This window comes from Kryptolebias marmoratus, linkage group LG9 (genome assembly GCF_001649575.2).
Source record: "Kryptolebias marmoratus isolate JLee-2015 linkage group LG9, ASM164957v2, whole genome shotgun sequence".
NCBI classification, from domain to species: Eukaryota; Metazoa; Chordata; class Actinopteri; order Cyprinodontiformes; family Rivulidae; genus Kryptolebias; species Kryptolebias marmoratus.
In genome coordinates this window covers 8677731-8699453 of record NC_051438.1, presented here as the reverse complement: position 1 = coordinate 8699453, position 21723 = coordinate 8677731, and the positions used below count along the sequence as shown (strand labels likewise).

Sequence of the window (21723 nt, the reverse complement as noted above, 5' to 3'; positions counted from 1 at the left end):
TACCTGAAGTTCTTCTGAAATAAGTTCCAGTATCAGACCAACCAAAAACCCGTGGATAAGATTACAAGGTGACTCAAAAACACCTGTTACAAGTCTAAATCTGGTTACGTTTGGGCAACTCTAGGTTTACTGTAATGTTAATGTTTTAAACTGTATCAACTGAACTGCGGCAACACTTTAATCCACAGTTTGTTGGATGTATGGGTTTCATTGTGTCCCTAAAACCAGCTACAGCAACTGGAAATCAATCCTCCCAAGACCTCTGCCAACCCATAATGCATCAGTCCATTACTGCACCTTCTGCAGAGGGCGGGTCCACATCAGAACGGTCCCGTGTAGCTTGTCTGTGCTGTGCCTGGCTGGACCACACGGGTCAAAGCCCAGCCACCAGGCACCTACCAGCCAGCCTCTTCCCCAGAAGTGGCTCCAAAGGGAGGTCTTGGTGTCCTTAGACTGGACCGGGTCTTGTGGTCCTTTGGACTTCACTAGAAGGGTCGCTGAATCACCACAGCCAGCTGAACACAAAGAATGGTTAAAACCCATACAGATATTTAGCCTAAATCTGGTGAGGTAGTAGTTGAGAATAGTGAGCAATGCTTAATCCAAGAGCTACACACGCGTAACGTCTTCAATTAAACCCTTATCATCACCTACCGACCCTGTTAGCTAACTCGCCCATAAACCACAGGACAGATTCTGATGAAACTCTCAGAAAGTAATCATTTGATGTACGTCTACAACTGATAAACCTTCGGAGTCACCTCAATTCAAGATGGCCACCACAGCTAATGGACCTTAGCAAACACAAAACTGGGTATAGCTCAGTTCATTTTACAGATATTGAGCTAAAATTTGATGTGGTAGTAGCTGAGAGTCATCCCCAACACTTAGGTAACAGACCTCGTGAGTTCTCGTGAAATTGCATGAGCTTGAACACATCATTCGGCTATAACTGTGATTTCTCATAAGATGGTCTCAGTTTAACACGGGGGATTTGCATTCTTTCTAAGAATGCTAGGCCTTTCATTAGTAATCAGTATTTTGTCAAAAACTGAACCCGGATCGAGCTGTCTGTAATTTTAATGAATCTGGATCTGTTTAGGACAGAGTTGGGTTGCTCGTAATTTGACTTGGACTTTGCTCTGCAGATGCTAAACCTTCCTGAAAGATGACTTTATTGTCACCAAACCTACAGTATACTTCCTACCGATGGAACGAGAAACGTTAAAATACAAAAACGTTAATGTCCACCTGTTCAGGTAATGTCCACCATCTCGTCACTTGACATGTAGCCCCATATCATCAATGACTGCTTGTTTTCTTCCTGCATCCTTAAACATTTATTGGACCCACATCAAACAAACACTCCGTCATCATCACTTCACCCGGTGCAGGTCGCTGAGTCATCGCTGAATTTCACTTTCATGAATTAATTTCTGCTTGTCTTTACCCCAAATAGCCTTGTTTACTTCTTTGATGACCATTTTAGAGGTTTACATTCGGAGTTTCTGGATATAAAAGTCTAGTTTTGTTCAACTCCCCTGTTTTGATCAGCTGACTTTTTACAGTTACATTCGTAAGAATTGTAATACCAGGTAGTAATAAGGAAGCATAATGCTCTCACTCTAGCCAAAATGAAATAAAACGGCATAACGTTATAATGTGAAAAGTTAATTGTTCAAACAATATTTTTTCATGTCATAGAGTTTGAATTTCATGTTCTTACAATATACTTTTCATATCAGAACAAAACGTTTTGACGTTATTATAATATACCTATTTGGCTTGTTTATATATTTCATGTTCAAATGATATATTATTTTATTATTCGGAGATAACCTGTATTGTGATAATTTGATTTCTTTTTATTATAACTTATTGTAATGATGTAAAAAAATAACTTTTAAGAACGTGAAGCTATAAAGTTATGCAAAATATATATTGTTTGTATGATGAAACCTTTCACGTTACAACGTGATACAGTAAGTTTTTTATTTTTTTAGTGTGTCAGTAATGTGCTTCCATACACTGTGTGCAACTTTTTTTTTGATGTTTTATTTCCTTGTAATTTCCATAAACTGAGATAATTTCACATGACGAGTTAATAAATGACAGTAGATGAAAATACTGACTGATGTTGAAGTCGTAGTAAAAAATAGAAGCAGAAAACTCATTTTATCCGGAGTTTTTAGGCAGAATATAGATTTAGTTTGATCTGCTGTTTTTCAGCCTTCTCGTTTCTCGAGAAACGGGGTGCGTTTCATTTCTGTCGCGGCGCAGTCCGTCGGCGGGAGTTCCACCGAAGCGCTCCGTTCTTCCAGCTGCGCGAAGCAACGCGGGCTCTGAAAACGCGCGCTCCCTCACCCAGAGGGGGCGTTTCCTCGAGCTCAGCTGTGCCTCCGCTGATAGGCCGAAGACGCCCGGCCGTCACGTTGAGCGCGGCGCACCCGCCCAGTGTCCCCGGGAAGAGAGGACGGCTGTTTCGGCAGAAAAGAACAGGGAAATGAAGTTGTCAGACAGGTTAGCCCCGCAGCAGCTGCCTCTGTTCGACTAGGAAACTCGGTGACAGCACTTTACAGCCGACAGGTTCGCCCGGAGGATCAGCTATGATTGTCGTCAGTTAGTTAAAGTCAGGCGGCTACAGGTCAGGATAACGTTACCGACTTTTATTTTTAAATTTTTTTTTTTCGGTCACGATAAAGTGGAAACGGCTCGCTATCCTGCTAACTAACCTCTAACAACCGGGTTCGGTTTCTGAGCTTCACTCGGTGAGTGTTTTCGGTCTGAAACGTGTGTTTTTTATCCACCGACCTCCTGCTTTTTAACTTAAAAACTGTCGTGTTTAGTTTTTTCCCCCGCAGCTGCTAACTAGGTCACAAGCTGGCTGAACTTCTGCAGACAGCCGTGATGTAACTTTGACATATTTTTAAAATGTCAAAGTTACATCACGGCGTTACATCACATAATATTGTCGCTAAAAATGATTTTTAGCGTCGTTGTCCCCCCCTCTCCCCCCATGACGGTTCCTCCATGTTGTTTAAAAAGTTAGCTGGTTTCTCTTTTACCCGTCTACGCTGGCAGCTTTTCCACCTAACGAGCTCCAGACTCGCTGTTCAGCTCGGGTTATTGTGTGAAATGACGTCCCGTCGATGTTTTTAGTCCACACTTCGAGGCTCTGTCGGAGCCATGGGCGGAGGGTGAAGCACCGGGTCCCCTGGGCGCAGCGGTGGGAAAGGCCCCCCCTCTGGTCCGGGGAGGAAACGCACGAACTGCCGGCCTGTGTCTGGAGCGTCCGTCGGCCATTTTGTAGTGGCCCCGGGGTTCGAAGTTTTACCTGGAAGTTTTTATTCACTACATAGTAAATGATAATTAAAAAAAAACGTCATGTTCAGTAAAATGAGTGCACTTTAGCAGAAATGGACCATAATGCATTGCGGTCTGAGCTGACATGGCAGGCTGATGGAGGCTAATGCTAACATGCTAATGTCAGCTCGCTGAAAATGCCACCAATTATCAAGATAGCTCTAATCTAAACGGTCTTATTTATGCAATTATGTGGAAACAGTGGGCTAATACTACATTTAACATGTTCGGCGTTAAGTTGAGACATGAGACGTGTTTAGAAATGTGTTATAAATCCCAACGTGAAAAGGTTAGCTGCGTTTTTAATGTAACTCCGTGGCTTGCTAATGTTTGTCTGTAAAGTTTGAGTTATAAACATTTAGGCAATACTTCGCAGTCCGTTTTACAGATGGGGAGCTTAAAAATCTGGCAAGGTAGATGGTTGCCACAAAAATGTCTTAAAATTAGTATTTTTTTTTAACAAATATTGACATGTAATTTGATGATATGTGATCCCTAATTTGGATTCTGAGCGCTAACAAGTTGTGTCAGATCTGCTGTTAACTATTTGGGGTTAACTCTTACAAGTTTTAGGTCCTAATCATTTAATGTAGTCTGCTGTTCATGTTCAGCTGAGTAAATTTTAGAGTCAACCAAACTCAAAATTGCATTTTTTTTTCCCGGCAAAATGATGTTTCCAGTCATCTCAGATTCGAGCAGCACATTCTGCTGGTGTTTATTTATGCAACACCTGACTGAATACCTGCCACACGGTTGCATAATGGACGCGGTGCATTCAAGTGCTGTCCCCTATCCCCTATTTAGTCTACGAAACAGTGACCACAGAGCACGGAGTGACTGAACACAACCCAGGAGACGCAAATGACCATCCAGTTATAAACGGGAGCTGTTTTGTGTCTCCACACATTTAGCTAATTTTTATGACACTTGATACCACCGACCACCTGCGGGCCCAAATGTTATTGGGCTACGATAAGGATACGATGACTGAACTAGAGTTGACATATTTTTATCACTTTGACTTCTGTCTTTTTATATTTTTGTAACAAAAAAAGTGCTGTTAGCAGTTATCTTTAAACTCTGATTCCTGAAAACCATCTGAAGACCCCTGACTTGTTGATTTACGACCCACCCACCGACCCGAGCTTAGGGTACCACCGACTTTTAAGGACATATTTTATTGTACATTTTGATCAGTTACTTGTCCTTGATCAATGTGAACCTGTGTTGTATTGTTAAGACTCAGTCGTGTTTTAAAACAGTAACTTTTTCCACCTTATTTAGCCAATTTGTGCACCTCTTGTCATTAGATTTTTTCCCCTTTTGAACTTATTTTTACCCTTTCTTTTGGTTGTTTTTACCCTTCTGCGATCATATTATCACTTACTTCCTTTCTGCCTATTTTACATTTCATTTCATGTTTTTTTTTTTTTTAGAAATCTTTTTTTATATAAATTATATTTTTGGAAAAAATGCTGGAAATTATTACAGGAAGTTAAGCTATTGTTATTACACAATGTAGTTTGTTAATTTGGTGGGTTTTTTTGTAAAATAATCCATTTTATTTTTTCCTTGCAGGATATTTGGGTTACCCACCTTCAGTCATGCCTTTTCCTTTTGGGAAGTCTCAGAAGAATCCAGCTGAAATAGTCAGGAACTTAAAGGACAATATTGCACATTTGGAGAAGTTGGAAGCGGGAGAGAGCAAAAAGTGCGAAAAGGTCTGGACTGGGTTTAACTCTGGGAGAGAAGTCTAACTTTTATATACTTTCTGCCTGCATTATTTCAGCTGAAACTCATCGTTGTCCGCTGTCTTTTAATGAAGGTTGCAGAGGAGGTGTCCAAAAATCTCGCTTCCCTGAAGGAAGTTCTTTGTGGAACGGGGGACAAGGAGCCTCAGACCGAAGCTGTGGCTCAGCTCGCGCAAGAGCTGTACAACACCAACCTTCTCATCGCGCTCATTGAAAACCTGCAGAAGATCGACTTCGAGGTGAGGAACCGTACGGGTGTCTTTACAAACTTAAGAAGGAGTGTTTGTGGGGGTGTGTGTTATCGTCAAGCATAACTATCTTCACATCACCCGTTTATCTGAGTCATTCTTTCACAGGGCAAAAAGGATGTGGTCCATTTGTTCAGCAATATTGTGAGACGTCAGATTGGCACTCGCACACCCACGGTCGAATACATTTGCACACACACAGAGATCCTCTTCATACTTCTGAATGGGTGAGTTCAGCTTCTTCTTTTTTTTTAGTTTACCAGAGTGTCTGAGTTCGATCTTCCACGTTTTAAACTCGAAAGTGTAAAACCATCTGATTTGTCGTTGTGTCGAGTGAATATTTAAAATGTTTTTTTTTTTTTTTTAACCCCCACTGAACGTGTGGTAAGTTGCTCTTCCTTCCACAGTATGCGTTTCAACAACTCCCAGAGGGGGCAAGCAGCAGCTTGTTGCACATTCACCTGCGGGTTTCACATGCTGGTTGAGAGACGGCAGAGGGCTGGGTTTACAGTTCTTTAAAAAAAAAAAAAAAAACTCCCCAGCCACGCCACGCTGCTTGCTCTGAGAGCAGCCGTGTGTTTTAGCTGCACTTAATTCAGTGGATCTGAACTCATCTTCGTGCCTCGAGGATGGATTTGTTCTGCTGTGTTTCCAAAATGTCACCTCTGCAGAGAAGACATTTCAGTTTGATCGTTGGAGTTAAACATAAAAACCTGACATTTAACACCAATTTACTATATTATTACGCCATTATTTTGTGCTTTAGGGGGTCATTTTGTTTTTTAATATGCAGGCCTCCAAAAAGTGTCTCACTGTTGAAGATTAGTCCTCAAAATCCTGAGTTGGACATATTTGCTTGTTTTGTTCTTTTTTTCCCCAGTTAAATGTGCGGAGCGGTTTTGTGCTGACTTTCAGCGGCGTGTTTAACTTGGACCTGACATGTACTAACCTGCACAGATACGAGTGCGCGGAAGTGGCTCTGAACTGCGGCATGATGCTGCGAGAGTGTCTGCGTCACGAGCCGTTGGCCAGGGTGGTGCTCTTCTCTGACGACTTCTACAACTTCTTCCGCTACGTGGAGCTGTCGACCTTTGACATTGCCTCCGACGCCTTCGCCTCGTTCAAGGTGCTCGGGTCTTTTCTCCGTTCCTGGCGCCGCACCGACACACAACTGGTTTCTAGTTAACTGATCTCCTCTTTCCCCCCCTATCAGGATCTGCTCACAAGACACAAGATTATGTGTGCAGATTTCTTGGAGAACAACTATGACAAGGTGAGTTTCCCGATAGGTTTTCTCCTGCTACTGAAATGCCTCTCATCCTGTGCCTAACGCGTTTTCCAAATAACCCACCAGGTGTTTACAGAGTACGAAAAGCTTCTGCATTCTGACAACTACGTCACCAAGCGGCAGTCTTTGAAGGTACTCTCACCGCCTCTGTCCTGTTCTGAGCGAAGGCCTTTCCATCCTCCAGGAGAAGTCACGAAGTCAGCATTAGCAAGGCCACCTGATTTTTCTAACCTCATCCAACCCAACATATTTTGATCCCATTAGATCGATCTTTTAAAGACAAATCCGACACAGTTTGAATTTTTAAAATCAGTCTACAATTTGTTGTCAGAAAACGATCATCAGAATGAGTCTGAATGAATCCAGTTCTTAAACAGGCAGCAACAGGAAGTCCTGTGTTTAACTTCCTGTTCTCACACCTGGATGAAGATGAGGAGTCGCTCTGATTGGCTGGAAATTCTCAGATTATTCCTTCGTGGATAACACCTGAGCAAAGCGGTCCAAAGGGCCAGCTCCCGCTCGGCTGTTTGCTGACGTCTGTCATAAAAGGTTTGATTTCATCTGAGCTGAGAAATGACTGAATGAATGAATGAATGATCTCGATCACTGCCTGACCCAGTTAGCTGCAGAGCTACTGTTTATTTAACGGACGAAGAACATGTAGAGGATGGATGGGTACTCTGTCACGTGATCACGTGATGAAAATTGCATCAATTTGTTCTCGTAGCAGCTTTGTGTGTCCCTTCATGACACAAGGCCCGGGCCGAGCCTTTTCTTTCAGGGGTTTGCTCCAAGTATCGTGTGATTGGTCAGAAGTTGTTGTGGGCGTGTTTATGCAGAAAAGCTAATGAGCTTTAATGGAGCCATTTCGCTCCTGCTGAGAAGCAGCTGGAGGCTGTTAGAAAATGCAGCCTTCTTTCCGACTTTTCCAGCCAAACTTAGAAACCTGTGAACTGGAAAAGACCGCAGAGACACACGAGGTTTTTCGTGGCTCTGACTCTCTCAGTTGGTTTAATAAACATGTCTGGTTATAGTAAGAGAAGCACAAATCTGTACAAGGACAGAAGAGGTGAGAAGCTGGCGGGTAGAAACCCGTTTTAACGCTTCCTGGGAGTTCTGATCCGAGTGTTTTATGGACGATGAAAGGTATATGCGAAAGTGACCGCGAACCGACTTTTTGACTTCTCGTGGAGTACGACAGAGCCTTAACAGAACCAAGTCTTATTTCTAAACCGTGTTAGCTTTTTAGCGCTCTTCTTCTCGCTGACACAGCTGTTTGTTTGTCCGTTTTTCAGCTGCTTGGGGAGCTTATTCTGGATCGACACAACTTCACGGTCATGACGAAGTTCATCAGCCGTGCCGAGAACCTGAAGCTGATGATGAACCTGCTGAGAGACAACAGCCGGAACATCCAGTTTGAAGCATTCCACGTCTTTAAGGTGTCGTACAAAAACACACCATTTTTATCCATATGTACCAGCTCCAATGCTCCTGGAGAAATGTTGAAGGGTGTATAAGAAGGGTAAAGATGACAAAGGCCAAAAAAAATAATAGTGGCTCATTAGGGTCACCATGGTAACCACACATCTGTGTCTGTCACTCCCTGACGACTCCCTTTAGACAAGCAGAGTAAAATTTAGTCCACATGTAAGGAAACAAATCATGAGCCATAAGAGGCAGAGGCATCTGCTCATCACATTTAAGTTTTCATGTAGGAGATATGACTTCATGTTGTTTTTAAATGAAAACTCAAGAGGTCAGATTCAGTGGAAGTCAATGAGAGTTTGGATGCTGCACTCTGAAAATAAGAACGCCTACATTTTGATGTACAAATCGTGAGAAATTTGAAACTTAAACAAATCAAAAGTTCAGTCGGTGACATCGTAACATCGAACGTCCTGCAGTTAAAATCTCCCCAACAGTCAAAACCCTTAGACTCCATTACAGATCCCATTAAAAGGTACAAGCTCAGTCACGTAAAGACCGTCTCTCTGTCTTTCTGTGACCCGTTTAAATGTGACGTACGTCTGGGCTGCAGGGTTGTGTATGCAGACGTTGTTTTCTGTATTTTGTGCCAAATTTCGTTTACACCGTACGATGTTCTGCTACCAGAAGCCACAGCGAGCCATTTCCTACTGAGCTGCTTGTTTTGTTATTTTTCTGAGTTCATCCAAAGCTGCTGGAGGAGTAAAAACCGTGGAGGGAACAAAAGAAGAAGAACCGAATAACAATAATGAAGACCTTTAAAAAAAAATATTGGCATTTTGATTAATGTGGCCACCTAATTATAGAAGGAAACTTGTCAAGCATTATTTCCCATCTTTGTGTGTTTTTTTTTTTTTTTTTTTTTTTTTTAAAGGTATTTGTGGCAAACCCCAACAAGACCCAGCCCGTGCTGGACATCCTGCTGAAGAACCAAACCAAGCTGGTGGACTTCCTGAGCCACTTCCAGACGGACAGAACCGAGGACGAGCAGTTCTGCGACGAGAAAAACTATCTAATCAAGCAGATCCGGGACCTGAAGAAAGCTTGAGGCTAGAAAAGTAGGAGCGCTTTCCTCAGGTGGTAGATGACGCAGGTGGTGGTTGTGGGCCGCAGAGGGCCGAGTTACCAAAACAAAACATTTTAAGAAATAAATTTAAGTCAAAGCAATAGGAAAGAAGTCGATGTTACTTCCTTTACTTTTTGGTTTCGTCTTGATATAGAGGTGATTAATCCATGGCATGAGTGGGCCAAGAACTCTTACTTAAACCACAGTGCTTCTTATTTAGTGAAAATAAAAACGCCTTTACTCCGTTCAGGTAAAGTTGGACCTTTCACAGGCGCCGTTTCTGGCAAAGACCGAACCAGTAACGAGCTCTGTGTTGTTCTCAAAGTCCTTTTTTAAAAAAAAAAAATCTATATTTTAGAGCTCGAAATGATAAGAAGTAAATATATATTATTATTATTTTTCTAATGTATCTTCCAGGTAAAGTGCTTACTCTGTTTGCTTTGTTGTTTGCCTTATTGGAAGCTGGTGTGCGTTCGTACGGGGACACAGTGAGTTTGTACGGCCTCGGCAGAGGGATCTGATTGGTGAGGATTTGCCTGGTTTGTGTGTTTTGTTTTGTTTTGTTTTCAGCAGAGGTCAGACGTGACCCTCGCAGCGCTGGACTTGCCAGTGTGTCAGCCGTCACAGGAAGTGTAATTCAAAGCCGTAGAGGAATCGATAAACTCTGTAAATTATTTTTTTTCTGGCGGGACCCAGCGACGCTTACATGACTGAAATAGAAACAAAGAATTGGATAACGCTGCAGGGTTGCAGCCGTCCATTCAGGGGCTCACACACACAGCCGATTGATCTCACAGGAAGCACTCCGTTTCAATATTTTTAGCGATTTTTGCTCCGATGTTGCTCGTATGGACACGTCCTTAGAATCTGTTACTTTCCTTTTTGGAGGCTTTTCGTTGAGCAATCGAAGCCGACTCTTTCTGGTTTTTGCTACACTGGACAGATGTTAGGTTTTTGTCTTTTATTTTGATAAATGATAAGAATGCATTCAGATAGTCACTCTTAATGTGCAGGGAAATCTACACGGGTGGGATGTCACTCTGCTGTGATGACGCATGGCACATCCTCTGCCGAGACGGCTTTAAAGTCCAAGGACCGTCAACTTTTGAGGCCAGGAAACCTACAAATCTTAGTGCCGCTCGCATAAATGCATCACAGTTGGGTGTTTTCACTTCTCTTGAGGCAGAAAGGTCATTTTTAAACCCCACTTTTCTGCGATGTCTGAAATCGACCCCAGCATCGAGGCGATTACCGTCGTGTCGGGGATCGTTGTTTTTAGTTGATAATCTCCCACGGTGACCGCTGGAGATGGGCGCCAGCTCCCCGTGACCCGGAAAGGAGAAGTGGGTAAAGAAAATGGATGGATGGATTACAGATTGTTGGGATGCTTGGCCCATTCTGACAGGATCTATTGAACACGTTGGCCCTCGGTTCACTTCCCAGCAGAGACATGGAGCGGAGCTTTAATCACACGACTGCGTCCCAAAGTAAAACCGAGATCTTTAACAGAATCGGACGACGGCGTCATCGCGATTGAAACATAGCCTTTGTGTGCCGCTTCTGTCATTTTCAGGCTTGTTTTTGCTGTCCGACAATGAAAGGGAACCGCATGTGAGTGAGAGCAGCTTTATCCGGCGCTTGGTCAGTTCTCGAGGCTTTCGAGCTCGACTACTTTCCTCTTAGACGGCCGCGACCATCCCCAAGTTCAGGCTCCCGGCGGAACATCGCTCTTCGCTGACTTCGGACGCAGCGACTGCGCTCGGTTTGTTTTCCCCTGCTTCTTTATTTCGCCGATTTCTCATCTTCAGACAAGGAAATTAAGCTTACCGATGTGACCCGCCACCAGAAAAGACGTGTGAATGTAATGTGAAAGGTGGAAAGAAACCAAACAAAAAACCCCAAAACATCTAGTCCTTGGACTTTAAAGAGCTCGTCCTGGTGTTTTTATGTTTTTTGAAGTCACTGCGGAAGAAGACATGCAAACAGCAGCGTTTCCAGGCACTGGTTTTGGTTTAGCTTCTCACACACCTCACCGATCGCTTCGAAGCGACTCGGTCTTCTGCCTCTGTCCCAAACATTTCTCACATTCTGGCTTTTATGAGTTCAGTCCGTAGTCTTAAAGTATATACCTCATACAGGGGCACTGTCCTCTCTTCCCCAGCGTCCCCAGATATATTTGATGTTGCGTTTTAAAGATGCAGCAGAGCTTGTATGTGTGTGTAAATCTGAATGGCCCGTTCAGATTGGAAGTGGGACCGACTGCAGCTTCAGTAGCTCGACAGAAAACCAGAACTTCTTACACCCAATTGCCTCCTTGGTTGGTGCCAGACGTAGATTGATTCGCCCTGTAACACGTTGCCTTTTTTTAAATTTGGAGACGCTTTAAAGGACGATTGCGAATAAAACCAAAAAACATCTAGGCCTCGTTATTTGTTTCGGCGCTGAAGTCGAGGTGGCGCTGTGGCTTTGCGGTTTTCTGAAAGAGAGAAATTGCCTTTTTTAAGTTCCTTAAATATTCCGGACGGTGATCCAGTTCTTAGAGCGTGTGGCTCCATGTTGGCTCTGCAGCGCTCGCTGCGTAACGCCAAAATATCACCAGGCAGACCGCTGATACACCGACTGGGTGCATTTAAAATATTATGTAATCGAGATTATTTGACATTTGTGTGAATTGTTTTTTGTTTTTTTTTTTTCTTTGGAATGTGCATTTCAAACAAAGCTCTCCGCATTCACTGACTGAGCGTGTAAATATGTGCATCAGATGTCGTTGAGCTTCGAGTCCGGTCCTGACAGGCACTTTGTTGTTCACGGCCCGTCCCACCAGAGGGCGCCGTTGGCTGCAGCTGGCACCTTCATTTGTTGTACAAAGAAAGCGTTTCAAGTTCCTCTCACCCTACCTCCATTGTTTTTAATCACACAGCACTGTTCAGAAGTCTCATTTCTTTATGTTTCGCTGGAGAAAACAGAAGCGGGTGCACGGAGACAAAAAAAGGTTTCTGTCGAACTCCGAGTGGCCTCCTTGATTCTTTCACGCGGCCTTAAAATAGTTCTTCAGGTTTCTTAAGATGTTTCAAAGCTCCTGTGTGGCTGTTTTGTTCAAATCTGGACTCTGTTTTATTTATTAATCTTTATTTATTAATCTTTATTTTTATATATATATATATATATATATATATATATATATATATATATATATATATATATATATATATATATATATATATATATATATATATTAGGTATACTTTACTTTTACTGAGTTAAAATAAAAGTAATTACCGATCAGACGCTTTCCACACGGTGTTGCATGATGGTTCAAGATCTTAAAGTTCTCCTTGCTTTTCATCATTTCACTGATTTCTGACTGAATTGCAGCCTCCCAACCATGATACAGCCTCCGCCGTGCAAGGCAGGTGGCTTCACTGTCGGGCCGTTTCCTTGCAGCCTCTGTACACGTGGACGATTAACCTTTTCAGCAGATCTAGTCATTTCAACTCGCTGCCCCCTTTAGAAAACCTGGAGAACTGTTCAAGACTCACAAAAATTGATAAGTTTTGTCTTAAAAGGAGAGTATTAAAAAATAAGACTTTCGTACAGTGCTGCAAATTGCTGGTAATGGTATGTAGATGTCATTTTCAGGTCTTTAAGATCAATATTATACATTTCATTTTAAATGTTTTTTTTTCCCTTTGTTGCCCTCTCTTTTCTCATCCTTCTGCGCTGAATGTTTTCTTTACCCTGAGAGAGAAATACATGTACATAACATTATGAAACCAAATTGAAGTGTAAGAGCGTCCATGGAAATAAAGTGTTACGGCAGTTTGTGTGGTGAGAGGTTTTTTTTTTTTTGTGAGGAGTCTTTTTTTTGACTCCAGGTCTTATCTGCTCTCTGACTCTTTCCTGCCCTTTTTACTCTGTAGAAACGCTGCGTTAAACCTTCAGTAACGGGATATTACAGCACTCGAAAAGAATCAAATCAAAGTATTTCGTCATGAATCGAAGATGGAGTTTCAGTCCATCTGCAGAATGTTGAGGTGAAATGTTTTAAACTTTTTTTCTGTTTTTGGACACTAAAATGAAAATCTTAACAAAAATAAATCTTTTTTTTTCTGCTCAGTTATTGTCTTATACGTGCAGTCAAGCAGATGTTTATTAGTTTTTATAGTATTTTTTTAGTGAAAATAACATTTAGCTTTGTTCTTTCATTTTTTCCTCCCAATCTGATATCCAAAGCCAATGTTCAGATTTAATATTAGTTGTGACCAAATAAAGCTTCATTCTCCCCAAAGTCTCCAACATCCTACACTTCAGATCAGACCTAAGTTAATGAATTATTATTATTATATGCTCTTTATTCTTAAAGCTTACTGTAATGCCTCAAGGGATAGTTGAGATTTTTCTGGGGTTCTGTGGAACATCTTACCTGTTCAGATGTTTATGAAGATATTAACTCATATCCACGTTCTTCTGTTACAGGGCCATTTGTTGGCCTGTAGCTTAGGTTTGTCCCCACGTGGAAGCAGAGCTGCTCCCAGGTTTTACAGTGTTGGGTAAAAGTTCAACAGAAAACGCAGAGACAGCATGGGAAAGTGGGTCAGAGTTCATCCGGGGAGGGGGTGGGGTGTGTGGGGGCTGCATTTCTGTCCCACGCTGAAGGGGAGTGGACCTGGGATCTGCACACGAGTGGGTTAGGGGTGGGAGTGGGCCGAGCAGAAGGAGGATGTGAGTGGGGGGCAGGGTTTTTTTTCCCCCCAGGGGTCATAGGTCACCAGCCTCATGGGCTCCCTTTTGACCAGGACGGGGACAGAGCGGCGGAGCAAGAGGAGCTGATGGAAGAAAAAAGAAAACAAAACAAAAAAAGAGATGAAAAGCTCTTCTCGGGTTGTGTTAAAGTTCTACAGAGAGGACCCCGGTTCGAGGCCGGTACCAGATCCGGACCCGGCACCTCGGCGGTGACGGGATTTATCTCTCTGCGGAGATCCCGAGAGCGAGGCTGCGGGCCCCCAACCCCCCAACAAAGAGGAGCAAACAACAGATGCTCCGACCGGACCCGACTCTGCAGCAGAGAGGAGCTAGGTGAGCCCACGGCGAGGAAGAGGCCGCCTCCCCTTCCTCCGCACACAAACAGGGCGACTGCAACGGTGCGTTCGAGGACCTCCAGAACCACGTTCGTTTGGGAAGTTCGCGTGTTTCAGAGCCACGCTGCGTGACTCCTCTCCGCCCGCGCAGCTGCGGGCTCCCCTGCGTTAATTAGCCACGTCATTGACGTCGCGAGGCCGTTGTTTCACGCGCTCGGACGCGCCCGTTGGCGCCACTTTTTTTTTTTTTTTTTCCATCGAAACCGAGCTGCGTGACTTTTATTCACGAGCGAAAAAAAAAACATTTAAACTCCGAGTGCCGAGGTGGGACAAATGTAGGCGAGGGGGGCAAGAAAACTGGAGTTTATTCGACTTTATCTATTTATTTATTTTTTAAATTGAAACGGAGCCTCGTGCGCGCGAGCAGTCTGTGGAAATGTCCTCCTCGAGCCCGACCCTCCCGGAGGAGCAGATGGAGGAGCTCATTAAACCGGCTCAGAAGCCTGGAGGTTTCAGTCAGGTGTTTTATAATTAATTTAAATTAAAGGCCTAACACGTCTTGTCGCTCCTGACCACCAGGACCTCAGATGTGTCCTCTGTGGAGGACATTTTTTTAACCTGAATGTCTCCCACCTGCTGCTTGCTACTAAATTAACTCCTTTTGCTTCTACAGTGGACATTTAGGGCTTTTCAATAGTAACAGGTGTGAAGGGTTCAGGCTAATTACCTAATATAGATTAATAAAAAATGTGATTGGACAATATCTCTTTTCCTGGTAGTCGGGAGGAAATATTGATTGATTGAGCCCAAACGTTAATTAGCTGTAGACGAACATCTAAAGATTAATCCCTGAGAGTTTCATTGAGATCTGTCCATTGGTTCGTGAGATATTTTGCTAACAGACACGCAAAGTTGACTCCAAATAGCTGTTGGCCAAATCCTTAAATAAAACCCCTCGATTCAAGCTACAACGTGCGGATCAGTCTCAGCTACAACCACGCCGGGTTTTAAGTCGAAATCTTTACACTTGACCGGATTTCAGCCGATTTTAAAGTTTTGAGCGCCGGTCGGCTGCGGCGACCATCTTGAATCGGGCTGACTCTGAAAGTCAATCGGTTGTGGACGCTCATCCAGTTATTATTTCCTGGAATTTACGATCAAATCAGTGCAGTGGATCATGAGATATTTTGCTAACAGACAGACACACACACTCTCTTTGTGGCTGAATTAAAGTTTTAACTGCAGATGTTGTGGATGACCCTCAGCTACTACAACAGCAGGTTTCAGCTCAATATCAGGAACACCAGCTGACCGACGGCCATGTTGGTGACTCATAGGGGTGTTGGATTGTGGTGGCCATCTTGAATGGGCCTTGACTCCAAAAGGTAATCCTTCTTCATCGTTATAAGAACCTGATTTGATCTGAATATTACATTTTTAACTCCTCCCTCGTCTGTATCTCCTTCTAAGGAGCCAGACTTTCTTGTAACTAAAGCGATCAGTGATTTCTTTCTACTCTCCCGTCCAGGAGCATGAAAAGGATCCGCAGGAGAACAAGAAGAATCCTCCAAGGACTCGAGAGAGATGATCGTCCTCCAGACGCTCCTCAGTTCGTCAAGTTTTCACCTGACGGCTGTTTGGGAAATCACAGGTTTCTTAGTTTTCTTGTTCTCAGATCCAACTAAAGAAACAAGCTTGTTTTACTTGTTCTACTCCAGAAATCGGAGTCAGTCGTTTTAATTCGGTTTGTTTTTGCCTTAACAGTCAACTAGGGGCCTTGATGCTCTTGCGTGCGTTTCTCTGTGGCTGTTAGCGAAATATCCCACGAGCATCGGGACGGATTTCAGTGAATCCGTTAATCGCTGGATGAACGTCTGCGCCAGTCCCATTCAAAATGGCCGCCATAGCTCACCAACATTAGCCAACACACTCCTAACTCCGTCAGCTGAGATTTGGCGTGGTGGTAGCTGAGAGTCATCCCCGGGACGTACTCTGAGGGGGATTTGTTTGTGAAACTTCATTGGAGTCAACTTTGTTTACAAAATACAGAGAGAGTTGTTTATTATTTATTCTTGGGTGAGCGTCTACAACTGCTTCAGTTTGGGAGTCAACCTAATTCAAGATGGCCGCCACAATCAGATGACCGTATGAGTCGCCAAAAAAAAAAAAAAAATGGCTACAAGTCCATCAGTTTTACAGATATTGAGCTAGAATTTGGCGTGGTAGTAGCTGAGAGTCATCTACAACACAAACTCCGAGGGCTACAGGTTGTGAAGCATATTAGCTACAAATGTTTGGCATTAACTAGTCCAGTCAACGCTGGCTGTCTGTTAGCAAAATATCATATGAACCACTGGACGGACCTGACAGAAACTCGGAGACGGTAATCACCGGATCCTCGTCTACAACCCATTACCATTTGGAGTCAGTGCAATTAAAGATGGCCGCCACAGCCAATTGACTTTCGCCAACACGCAGATGGCTATAATTCAGTCAAATACACCGATATTGAGCTCAAATTTGATGCGGTAGTAGCTGAGCTTCATCCACAACCCATAATGTGAGCTCTCCACATTGCGGGGTATTCTTACTTCAGAGTTTGGCATTAACTGTCGGCGTTGACCCTGATCGTCTGTTAGCAAGAAAATCTCACAAACCAGTGGACGGATCTTAATGTAACTCTCAAAAATGAATCGGTAGATGGATGTATTTTGGCATCGGCGCAATCTAAGATGGCCGCCACAGCTCACCGATCGCAACCAACACAAAAATTGCCATAACTCGGTCAACTGTACAGATATGTAGCTCAAAATGTGGGTGTAGGAGCAGCCGGGAGACGTCTCCAACCTACGCTCACGTCCGAGAGGTCGCACCGTACGTCGTTGGACCAAAACGGCTCCAGCTCGAACCTCGTCGTGAGGTTTCAACTCAACACCCCGGGCATGAAGGTCGTATCGAGCCCGTCTTTTTGTGGGGCGCCTGTTTCCACCCCAGCCTGAGACCGATGGGGTCGCATCAAATGTTTCTGCTTCATCTGCTGCTTCTCTTGCGTTTCAGGCGTCCCCGGCTCAAAGAGGATCCGCCTGATGGAGTTTCACACCGCTCCGCTCCGACCCCCCCAGCTAAGGTGCATCTAGTGTAGTTAGTGAAGTAGCTCAGCATCTACTGCCCTGGTTGCTCCTTTTGGCTGGAGGGCTTCTGCTCCATCAGGACGTTTGGGAAACCCCTCCCTCCCCTTGTCGGTCGCTGTGCAAAAAGCTGTAAGTCGTATTGAAAAGATTCCTGTGGAAGGGGAGAGGTGTCGGGTCAGTTTTATGTGTCTGCAGTGCTTTTTGTAGGAGATACGATGAGTTAAAAACACCCTTGGTGTCCTATTTTATAGGGGAAAAAAAACCTGAACTAGCATTTTTTTATTAATTTATGTTGAGCATTTAACAACGTTCTCGCCCCGGCAGTTCAAAAGTGCTCACAGTGCAGGTAGTGACCTCTGAACTACGGCAGCGTGAGCGCTTCAAGCACTGCCGGCCGCCCCACGCCAGCCTCTCGGCCGCGCCCGGGCGGCGGAGCTGAGTTGTGCGGGGAGTTTTGTTGGTTTGCTCTCAGCCTCTCGCCTCGCGCTCGCTGTGCAAATCCATGCAAAGCTCTCTGCGCCTCAGACGCACGGAGGGCCGCTCTCGTTCTTTCGCCGCCGCCAGCACGTCAAAAGCAGCTGAAGCCGACCCCCGGGCGCCACAGTCAACCTAAATGTTCAAACAGAACCGTAAAAAGGAACAAATGTCTACTTTAATATACCAGAATAAACTGTAATGCAGCCTTCAGATGATGTGATGCAGCTTCACGTTCATCAGACATGAGGCATCTGAAATAAAATCCTGTAAATCAGATGAAAAGATGAAGTTTATTTCCTCTGATTTCAGGTTCAGATTCTGTCACGGCTGCAGAGACACAGGTTGAACACTAGAGGGAACCATTTCTACAGTAATAACTTTCAGTGAGAACAAACTAACAGATATTAAGACATCAGGGGATATTAAACATTCATTCAGCCCTGAAGATGACTATAGTTGTACTTGTTTGTATGTTTTAAATGATTTATGTTGTTATGCTTGTTGTGTGACAGATTAATAAAGTTTTATTAGTATCCTTTGTAACAAAGTGATGTTATTTTTTCTTTCTGTAGCTCCAGGTTCTGGTTTCTTTTCTGGGAATATTAAACACTTGGCTGCTTTGAAGCGGTCCTCTGTGAAAGCTATGAAAAGTAAATGTCTTACCTGTTGTAGGTAGCTCGTCGAATGACCTCGATTTGGAGAAATAAGTTGAATTCTGACCGTGTCGACGAGTTTTTAAACACGTCTTAAAACTCCAAAACATCTCTAATGTTTACACTGTCATGTCACACCGAACGCTGCGGTCATTTGCAAGTGCAGATGCTGTCGGCAGCAGCTAGCTGTAGCATTCCCATCAGGAGTTTGTATAATAAATTTGCCGAAATAACCGCTGAATGTGAAAATGACAGTGATGAAAAGGCTGAAATAATTGTTTGGAGACATGGCTTTTAAAAAACTGAAGCCGTTTTAAGGCGACCCATGATGGAAGCGGGCTGAATCGGACCGTGTAGACAAACTCAGCAGTTTGAGCAGATCGGATCGCTGCCGTCTTAACCCTCCTGAAGCCGTTAAAAGAGACAGAGAGAGGTAGAGAAGTCCTGGTTACTGAGGGTCAATTTGACCTAAAGGCCACGGAACGGTTAAAGCAACTGCAAAATCACAAATACAAAAATGTAATTTAAAACCCTGACATTGTTATCAGTTTCACAGCAGGTATTTTGGCAGGAGTAGTATGAACTTCCTGCTGGATTTGACACCGAACTGCACCGGAGGGACTGAATCTGCCACTGTTCATGCTTGGGGAAAGAAAAAGCAAACCGCCTTTATTTTCTTCAGCTCTGACTCGGACAGCGTCTGGCTGCGGACCAATGCTCTGTGCCATCGGTTCTCAGAGTTGGGGTCGGGACCCGACCGATGGCTCACGAAAGGCCAAGTAGGTGTCATGAGATGATCGCCAGGACTTGGATAATTGTTGGATTATTTGTTATATTTGAGACAAATGAGTATAAAGCATGTATTGTGCAGTCACTGTGGCTCCATAACTAAAATGTCTGACACCTCTGCTCTCTGCCGCGACGTCCGGCAATATTTCTCTACACTGCTCTATTTTCAAGCATGGCTGTTCCTGAAAAGACATTTTTCTCGCTGTCTGTTTGGACATCTGGGTTCCTGTAGCAGTTCTTCTTTTATGCAGTATGTTTTTGATTTTTTGGACAGTTCTTCTTGTGTTTATTTGCAGCTCTGTTTTATATCAAAAGCTTTAAAATGAATGACAAAAGGTTCATTATTTAAGTTGGGAAACATCTGGAGATATCAGATTCCAAATCTTATCGTTGTAAAGACAATGAAAAAAAAAAAAGATACTGCCTGTAGATCTGTAAGAGACTGGAACAAGAAAATAAACTAATAATAATTTAAAGTTGTTACTGGTCATGGTCCATGGTGCGCTTCCAATGATGTGCAGCACCGTTTTCAGCTTAATGCAGAATTTAAAAAAAGAGCGTTTGCATAAATCAACATGACATTTTCGAGTCTGGACTTGTTTCAAGTCAGCTTTGGTCCTGGCTTCGTTCAGACTAGCCGTGATCCCGTCTCTCTGTTCAAGATTGAAATGTTTCTCCAAGATGAGGTCATCTGCAGCAGGTAAAATATTAACTGTTCCTGGCCTTCACACAGAACCCCCACTCCAAGATGGCCGCAGGATAGGTCTCCAAGAAGAGAAATAAAACCTGTCCTCGCGCGCCCACCGGTGGACCTGACTGCTCCGCTCCGCTCCGCGGCGAGGCGCACGCCAGCCTTCTAAGGGGAGCGCGCGCGCATCCCTCCCTCCCTCCTCCCGAGCTCGTCCGTCTGCGCTCGGAGCTGTGATTCGGCGCAGGAGGAGAGGGGACCCCGAACCGGTCCAGAAGTTGCTCCAGTCGTCGGCATCGAACCTGAACGGAGGCGCACGAGGAGAGGGGGTTGATCCGAGCAGGAGCAGGAGCTGCGGCTTCCGCCAACACCTCCCCATCTCCTCTCATCAGCACCTCCATCCGCTCCTCGTCCTCTTTAACTTCTGAACTTTGCCTCCCCCGCCGGTCCGGCGCCTCCGCTGGCCATGCCGGGGGTCTCCGCGCACGGGGCGCTGCTGCTCTGCTCCCTCCTCCAGATGTTCCTCCTCCCGGGCGGACAGGTGCCGAGCTGCCAGGAGGTGCGCGCCGTCTTCCACTCCCTGCACCCCGGCTCCAAGTGGGTGCCCGAAGCCCCGGTGTCAGGTAACTAACTTAGGATAGAGGTGTGTGTGTGTGTGTGTGTGTGTGTGTGTGTGTGTGTGTGTGTGTGTGGAGGGGGCTCAGGTGGAACTCCTCAGCCCGGACCCCCCCTCCGGTCCGAGCAGAACTATCTCAGAGAAATCTACCAGCCACACAGAGCAGCTCGTTAAGGATGCAGCTGAAATGGCTTCACGGATATGTAACGAGCTCACAGAGTCAATTTGTTGTCGTATCGATCCGAGCGCGAGCCTCTCCTCACCAGAAAGCTGCGAGGAGACCTGATCTGCCTGCAGGTGTTTGCTCTGATATGTTTGTTTTTGTTTTTGTCTGTTTCTTGACCTTTTTGTTTTTTCTTTAAGAGAACAGAGCGGACAAAGAGAGACGATTTCCCCCTGTAGTTGTTGACTTTTCTTCAGCTGTCCACGGGATGTAGGAGGTTTTTCAGAGAAGGGTGCCTGTTTCCTTTCAATCCTAAAATTATTTGTGGGGGGTGGGGGGTGTTCAACTGGTGGCCATGTGGACCCACATCTGGCCCAGGGATGAGTTCACAGTGGTTTCCAAAGCTGGGCTCAGGACCCCTTTATGGGTCATGAAACGTGAAGTGAGGGGGTCCCCGAAATGATGTGCAGAGATAAAGTTAAATACAAAATGGATTATCTCCCACTGTAATTACTGCAAAGACTAGATGCGACAATGATAATAAGTGAAACTAGTGTCCTAGTAGTTACGGTTGTGGCGTTCTCTTCTTTAATACCAGAATTTATATGATTAAAAGTGGGAATATTTGGGGTCACAAGACTGTGCCGCTTTTATTTTGTGGGTCAGGAGCCAAAACGTTTGGGAATCGCTGTTATAGAGGATCTGTGACAGGGCTGTACAGCTCAGTCCGCCCCTGTTGTTGGGTTTATTTACAATAAAACTAAATTTTAAATTATTGATTAAATATTGGTATGGTAACAGCCTACCTGTGTCTCTCACTCCCTGACAACAATCTTAAAAGGTGGTGTGTGTGACTCGTTGGCTCTGGTGGTTCGGAACTTCCTGTCTGGAGGCGCGCAGTCCCGTGGCTTCAGTTTTTTGAACAAA

At 44.4% G+C, this 21723-nt stretch overlaps 2 protein-coding genes and 1 long non-coding RNA gene across 4 annotated transcripts in view; all 3 read left to right on the top strand.

Moving 5' to 3' along the window:
- Positions 1-2474: 2474 nt before the first annotated feature.
- cab39l1 (calcium binding protein 39, like 1) lies at positions 2475-11226 on the top strand. Of its 2 annotated transcripts, none has more exons than XM_017419786.3 (9): positions 2475-2644; positions 4942-5084; positions 5189-5353; positions 5471-5589; positions 6320-6488; positions 6576-6635; positions 6717-6782; positions 7946-8089; positions 9010-11226. In XM_017419786.3, the coding sequence occupies exons 2-9, from the start codon at positions 4968-4970 to the stop codon at positions 9181-9183; spliced, it is 1014 nt and encodes a 337-aa protein (XP_017275275.1). In that variant the 5' UTR covers positions 2475-2644; positions 4942-4967; the 3' UTR covers positions 9184-11226. The 2 variants fall into 2 exon arrangements, with proteins under 2 accessions (XP_017275275.1, XP_017275274.1); XM_017419785.3 differs by having other exon boundaries at positions 2475-2768.
- Positions 11227-13915: 2689 nt separating this feature from the next.
- On the top strand, positions 13916-16323 carry LOC112450620. The gene is made up of 3 exons (XR_003039290.2): positions 13916-14277; positions 15525-15664; positions 15808-16323. It is a non-coding gene; the product is annotated as an uncharacterized LOC112450620 (long non-coding RNA).
- A 3897-nt stretch (positions 16324-20220) lies between these two features.
- The window catches only part of gpc3 (glypican 3), a 164609-nt gene continuing 163106 nt past the window's right edge, over positions 20221-21723 (top strand). Inside the window, exon 1 of the mRNA XM_017419678.2 lies at positions 20221-20640. Coding sequence (XP_017275167.1) covers positions 20484-20640 — 157 coding nt within the window. The 5' untranslated portion in view covers positions 20221-20483. The remainder of the gene's footprint in view (positions 20641-21723) is intronic.